At 40.3% G+C, this 7,434-nt stretch overlaps 1 protein-coding gene across 1 annotated transcript in view; it reads right to left on the reverse strand.

Annotated features, from left to right (window-relative positions):
- Positions 1 to 7,434, reverse strand: part of GRAMD1C (GRAM domain containing 1C) — a 55,893-nt gene that overhangs the window by 18,933 nt on the left and 29,526 nt on the right. Inside the window, exons 6-8 of the mRNA XM_009998234.1 lie at positions 6,146 to 6,264; positions 5,049 to 5,169; positions 742 to 904 (exon numbers count right to left, since the gene is read on the reverse strand). Of these exons, the coding sequence (XP_009996536.1) occupies positions 742 to 904; positions 5,049 to 5,169; positions 6,146 to 6,264 (403 nt within the window). The remainder of the gene's footprint in view (positions 1 to 741; positions 905 to 5,048; positions 5,170 to 6,145; positions 6,265 to 7,434) is intronic.

The raw sequence follows: 7,434 nt of genomic DNA on the forward strand, positions 1-7,434 counted from the left end.
TCACAGTGAGAAGAGAAAAGGAAGCACATAACAGCCAAGTTACAGCCTCTACACTAATAAGGTATTTAAGTTTCTTCTCATCTTGTACTGGGTAATGAGGTAAGAGTTAGGAGAACTGTATATTAGGACCCATTAAGATACTCACTCTGTTGGCACACAAAGTATAAGATGCTCCAAGATACATGTTATGGTTTTTCATCTTCAGATCAGATTGATAATATGCACAATACACTCCTGAAAGCTAGGAAGTTGTCTTGCCTGGACTTTTAGTGAGTTCCTCAGTTTACTCCATCAACAATATTGAATGAAGCCCATATGCCTTGAGAAAGTAGAAGTTTAAAGAGGTGGGGGTAGGGAAGGCGGGGGAAGCATTCAGAAGCTGGAGAACAGGCTGAAATGTTTCCCTGAAGTTCCCAAGAAAGAAAACAAAAGAGATTTGAAATACCTGGGAGAGCATGGAAAGTGAAAGCCATCACATTAAACTTTTTTTAATAGTTTAAACTGTTAGCAACTCTTTACCCACCAAAAGAGAAAAAGCAAAGCCACATTTTTTGTTCTAAACATCTGTAAAAATATTTTTTTTCTCCCCAGAAACTAAGATACAAAGATGATTCTGCTGCAATTCTGTGGAACAAACAAGCAAACAATTTTCATAAGATCAGAAAGTTAACCAACTTGCTCCAGAAGCAAGATGGTACAAAGTCAGGTTGTCTTACAGATCCCAATTACTGAGATATTTACCTTCTTCACTATCTGAGGCACTGCTCTTCTCTGGAAGATTTTCATTCTCATTCAGGTCCAAGGACTTTTCTAAAGACCTGCTCCTGACTAGCTTAAGAGGTTTTCTTTCTGAACATGGAAGAGGGCTCTTCTTTATTTGTTTCTCACTCGGGCACTCCTCCACCTGAAACAACCAAGACAAAAAAAAAAAGGAAGAAAAAGTTACTTTCAAAGAAGAAAGCCATATAAAGGAAGCCACAAGTTATATCTGCTCAATTACCACATAGTCAAGCACTAGTCTTTCCCTTGTTCCCCCTACCACAGCTAGCCTCCCTCCTTAAAATTTCACTTTACCCTGGTAAAAAAAGGGCAGACTTAACTCATCTGTACTGTCATACCTAGAGTATCCTTAAAAGGGACAGTTTACTATCCCCATCCATGTCCCCTTCCCTGCATCAACACTAGCATAAGGTCATTAACCTAACACAGGTTATTTACTTTTTATTGATCAGGTTCAGTTTTTTGCTGCCTGTTTAGCAAGGGTTCCAGCAATCCTGAGGGGAAGCACAATGGAACAGGCAGCCTCTCCTTTTTTCAGAAAGGTTAGATCATCCCAATTATGCATTAGAAAAGTCTTCTTGTTCTGCAGGGCCTCCCTCTGAGGAGACCTCCTTGTGGCCTTCCAGTATCTTAAGGGGGCCTACAAGAAAGCTGATGACGGACTTTTTAGGATGTTGGGTAGTGGTAGGACTAGGGGGGAGATTCAGATTAGACATTAGGAAGAAGTTCTTCACCATGAGGGTGGTGTGACACTGGAACAGGTTGCCCAGCAAAGTGGTGGAAGCCCCATCCCTGGAAGTTTAAGGCCAGGCTGGATGGGGCTCTGAGCAACCTGATGTAGCAGGAAGTGTCCCTAGCCATGGCAGGGGGGTTGGAACTAGATGATCTTTAAGGTCCTTTTCAACCCTAACAATTCTATGATTCTATGACTCATCTTTGACCAAAAAAACCCACGTTTTAAAGCACTGTCTAGAGCCATCCCAGCTATAAAATGCTACTTCTCAGGAACAAAGCAACCAAATACCTTTTGATATCTCCAATCCATGAACAGGACATCCCCCAAAACATCTTAACCCTGAACTATAATCACTGGTGGCTAAGCTTATATGCCATTGCATGCTTGAAGCAACTTCCAGTAAAACTGTATGCCCAAGGTTTGTACATATCAAAATGCCCCCAAAAAGCTTGGCTACTAGCTGTCAATCACAGTTTTCATTCTAAACCTCTTCTCAAACCTCCCATTGCCTCCAGTGGGCCTGCTGGAAACACTAGCAATTCAACCTTCCCATTTGCAGTAGTATATGAAACAGTAAGATCAAACCTCCTCAACTGAGTAGTTCTGATTCATCCGCAATACCATAATTCCTAAAGATTATTCAGCACTGACTCAAAAAAGCAAGAGCATCAGCTACTCGAGAAGTCATGATGTACTTCCTGTACTTCTTGACTTTTTAAAAAATAAAGACTATCTACCTTTTTGTGCAACTGAGAGCCACTAGTAGAATGTGGGTGGCTGGAAAACGGAGACAGGCAGGAATCTGACTGCAGTATAAACCGACAAAAACAGTCCTTCAAGGTCAAAAAAGGAGGACTGCATCAGGAAAGCAGATCAACAAATGCTTCTGTTGGAAGGAGATACCATGCCTCAAGTTATACACCATCACACAATAGGAATTTGGACCCCACCATCATTTCCATGTCAAAAATACCCTACCAATACAAATGGAAGACAGAAAGGAGCGTACTGTGATTAAACAGTATAAAAAATTGACACAGATTCAGCACCTATCCAAGGAACTCTCATAGCATTTTGATGAAGATTAGGGATCCAGTGAGCAGGAGGAGATCCCACCAGCAGTATAAAAGCAGCCCCACTATGCCACACACAGAGCTGGAAAGCCAGGGTCAAGTCAGAAGACTAGAGCAACAACTCCTATAAAAAGCCTTTCAAGATGTCAGGGAAGAAGAAATTTATACTAAGGCTTGAGGAATAACTGATCAATTCAAACATGGTTTTCTTGTTTCTATTTTTTTAATATTATTTTCCTAAAGAACAATGATTTCAAGGTCTGTAAGCTGGAATTGAAGATGTACAGTGTCTTAATTATGTACATTTCTCTCTTGAGCTAGTCCAGTGCTGCCAAACTCTTGTGCTTTTCAGCTTTTTAAACCTGTGAACAGCAGGCTTGAGGACTGGAAGATCTCTCTACAAGGGGTGGAGGGAAGAAGATGGTTGTTTCAGACAGGCCGTAATAATGTGATTCCCACATTATGAACGTACATACCAAATGGGGGACCAAGTCTGTTACACACAGACTTTCTTTTATCAATTACATATGCCTGTGAATAATATTTTTTCCAAGACAAGCCAAGTGCTATAGCAAACACCTCCATAATTTTAGTTGTCCCTCTGAAGAGAGCTTTGGGACTTATTTTCCTACCAGAGCAGAAAAGAAGGGGTTAAGTCTGTTAATCTCCACTCTTTGGGAGGTGATTTCATGTGTTTTGTGTCATCAGTGCCATTGTTTTTGATAAATGCTAATAATATTTATAATGATAAATGCATCCTAAGCACTACTACCTCCTCCTATTGCCCTGTGCTTCTGTAACATATGCAGTAATCTCGGGGTTGTGGAGTGTGTCAATATTCTTAAGAAGTGCCAAGTGACAAATACAGCTGAACACAATAATTAAGTATTTTAGTTACACTGAAATAGTAAGCTAAACAGTTTAGTTACACATTGATCAAGACTGCACTTTCACACTATAATTAAAGGACTTTAAAAAAACAGTTTATTTGAGGGAGAATCCCAGCATTTCTCCTTGCTTACAGACCAAACCCCCAGGCATTTCTCCTTATCAACATGCCTAATTAGTTTTAATACATGCAAGAGACATCTCTGGGTGCATCACCCTATAGGCAAACAAAACACTTCTTTTCCAGGAACAGCAATTATTTTAAAATGGTTTGCTCTTATACAAATAAGACTTACAAGTCCAAACCAAAACTACCTGGCTAGATTTTCTGTTATCCTGAAGAGCCCAAATGCCTGCAGCATCCACAGGCCTCCATTACACCTCTCCAAAAATCTTGTTTTACACTGGTAGGATTTCCAATGAGGGATAACCAACATCTGATTAACTAAGCTTTTAGCATCTGAAAAATACTAGTCTTGCCCGCTAGGTATAAGTCGCTAGCCATTGACTTGAATTTTGGCAAAACAATTTAAAGCCTGCTTAACCTCCAGATAAGTTTCAGCAAGTGACAAAAGCCAGAAGATTTATATGGCAGTAAAAATTATTACAAGCATCTTCCTTCTTCCCTTCCTGAACTTTCCAAAGCATAAACAGCAATTAGGTATCCACCTCTAGTGAAGTTCATTTAAAAAATGCTTTAGTGTTTTATTTGCTTTTCCAAGATCTTTCCCTTAGTGTATTAACCAAGAGAAAATGTCTGTAACCTTTTAGAACTACAATTACATACAGGAGTCCCAGCAACTGTGCGAGACACTGCACACCTCAGATAGTGCTACTAATGCATTTGCCCTCCCTCCCAGCCAGCCAAATACATTCACAAATTCATACATTGTGAGTGAAGCACCCATGCTTATTGTATTAACCCAAGGCATTGCAGAAACACTCATCTTTATTATCTCAAGGGTGGTTTTTTTCCCCTCATTAGTTCTGAAGCATTTCCACAAACTTAAATTAAAAAAGGCTTCCTATATTCACAACAGACTAATTGACCTTTGAAAGGTCAGTGAAGGTAGCATAACTACCCTTTAACAAACCACATGTATAGGAGAGACAGAAGTATAAGAGTAAATGACATAGTGCAAGCAAGAGAGCACTGAAATTAAACAGAGGCATTACTTTTACATAGCACTTGCACAAAGATGCACATTGTCCCTAGGAAGCTGGATAAACCAAATAATTTTTATTTTACATTTCTTAACAAAAAACAGACCAGGGATTAAGCCTCAGCATTCTAACCAGTTTATACAGTGAATTAGTGGTAGGATATTGCTGAAACTCACACCAACAATATTCTCTTATACATACATTTGTTCATTTCCAAATTCAAGAAATATTTTGGAAACCTGAAGATAATGGTAAATTTCTGATGTTTGAAAATGCCTTACTCTTCTGAATTCTTACAGGCTTCTTTAGAAGTTACAATCCCCATGCATCCTATGCTTACAGATATACCAGTTATGCATATGTGCTCATCAGTTACAAACAGAAAAAAAGGCTGTTATAGCACTTACTCCTGGCAACATGTGTCTGGTGAGTGACTCTCCTTCTGTTTGAAGTGTGGGTTCCCGAACTAAACCAATCATTTTGGGTAGTTTTTCATCCTTTTCTCCAGAATCATCACAAATGCTCGATCTGTCCAAAGCAAAAAGGAAGAGATCTTTGAGGATAAAAGAGCTCAAAAATCTTGAGAAAGTTTGTCATGTGATTTTTTTGCATTCAAACCATTGCTGTTCAGCAAATACCAAAAACTGCACTGGTGAGTCAGAGAGAAAGCAAGTAGGGTGGGAAAAGAGGAAGCAGAGGTAGATTAGAATCAAATTGTAAGGAAAATATTTTAAGAAAGCTTGACGCAATTATTTTATCCTGCATCTCTTATTCCAGAGTTGCAAGTAGTACACTTCTTACAGAAAAAAAATACCACCACCACCAAAACAGGAAACATTTAAGGGGACAACTTTTGAAGCCTGCAGAGAATTTAGGATTTTTTTTGTAACAAACATACTCAAATAATACAGGGTTGAAAAGAGACAAAAGTCACATAGTTTTGCAGATTGATGCTGGCAGTTCATTAGTTAGTTCCTGTTTGTTCCAAGAAATCAAGGCAACCTTTTTAAAAAAATTCCACATTATTCCAGCTTCCTAATTCAAGCTAAGCACAACAGAAAAATAAGCTAAGATCTCAGACATCAGGACAACAAAGCAAAGCAAGTATATCAGTCTCCATAGAGGAGAGGAAAATTGTCTGAACTCCATTCCACTCAGCTCTTTCATACTGTGGAAGGGCATACAGATCCTGACCAGAGAGCATAATGAAAAGAGGTTGCTACTTAAGCTATCCTGTTGATACCCACAAGCTGATCCAGTGAGAACAAGGTCTTCCTATCTCCCTCCTCTAAGAGGCCTCAGCTGTGGTTCTACTATTTTAGACAATAAACACAATTAAGTTTTTATCTTTGCTTCAGTCCATGCAGTTTAGTTCTTTCCATCCTTTTACTACAGGCTTAACCCTTCTGGCAATGCTACAGCACCCCTTTGGAAAATAAATTTCTAAGAAATAGGATACTGCTTCTCCCCGAGTACTTCAATAAGCTTCATAGCCTCTCCTTACCGAGACTGCCCGTTCTCCTCAGATGATGAGTGGAAGATCTCCATCTCCTCACTGTTCAGACCCAGCTCAGAGCCATAGCTCTGGTGCACCAACTGCCAGAATTCCTGCTTGGTCAGCCTCTGAAAGAAAACAAGCTAGTCAAGAACTATGGCATAGGACAGTAAGGCATAGGAGGTAAAACAGTAAGAAATTTGAGTTACACCACAGCCCTTAACCTCAATTCTGACAAGGACTGAAAGCATTTAGGTGTCACATTTCAAGATTAGATTTCAGCGTTTTGGGGAATGTACTCCCATGTACTTCATGTTCCCAACCCATCACTGTTCAACCAGTAACACCAGACTGAGAAAAGTTATTTCAAGAAAACACATACTTATAGCCATTAGTTGTTTCTTCACGTCACCAGTGTTTTTAGAGTTATCTTCAAGGAAACTCCCTCTTGAATTTCACTCAATATGGCACAAGACCAGTAACTAGTAGACAGACAGGGGCTCCCCCTTTGATCTTGGACAAGCCACTTAATAGATACATGCCTGTTTCCTCAGGATGCTTGGAGTGCTTTACAAGAGACATGAGGCTAGCATTTCAGTCACTACAAACAGTGGTGCCTAGGTCAGAAACCTACCTGCTTTGCCAAGGTGGGACATGAGGTCCATGTTTTTGAGGACACCAGAATCCATTTACATAAAATAGTGGTTTTGCTCAGTAACAGTGTTACCTTGACTCATCACTATCTACTCTCCTCTTTCTCTATAAAGTCTCCTCCCTGCTCCATGAATTCCCACAGCTACTCAGCCATATAAAAGTTCTCCCAGATCATCAGGAAAGCCAGGAAGTGAAAGCAGTGTGAGCAACTCCTATCGGCAATGTAAGCAAGTAGTTTCAAAGTCCAGTTCAGCTGTAAAGGGCTCAAAAAATAAAGGAAGTAAGGTTCTGGGAATTCACAGAGCTCACAGAGCAACACTAGCGATTTTAAAAGAGACTGGAAAATGTGCCTCAGCCACAATCCATATTGATCAAGGGAACAGAACTGTGCTAATGAGGCAGTAACACAAGTACTGCTTCCTATTTGCATGAAACGATCACGTTAAATATCCATGCATTATTGAAGGGGCCTTGACACGATCCTCTCTACCTCCCTGCTTCACCTGTAGAGTGTTACACTACCTGCAATTTTAGCCAGACGCCCAAGAGCCGTGACCCACCAGCAGAAATGCAAACGCGTGCCCACACACACCCTCCCCCCGGCGCTGTCCCATCCCTCCCTCCCTCCCCGCGCTGCCGGCATC

The sequence above is a fragment of the Chaetura pelagica genome, unplaced genomic scaffold, assembly GCF_000747805.2.
Source record: "Chaetura pelagica isolate M959 unplaced genomic scaffold, ChaPel_1.0 scaffold65, whole genome shotgun sequence".
NCBI lineage: Eukaryota > Metazoa > Chordata > Aves > Apodiformes > Apodidae > Chaetura > Chaetura pelagica.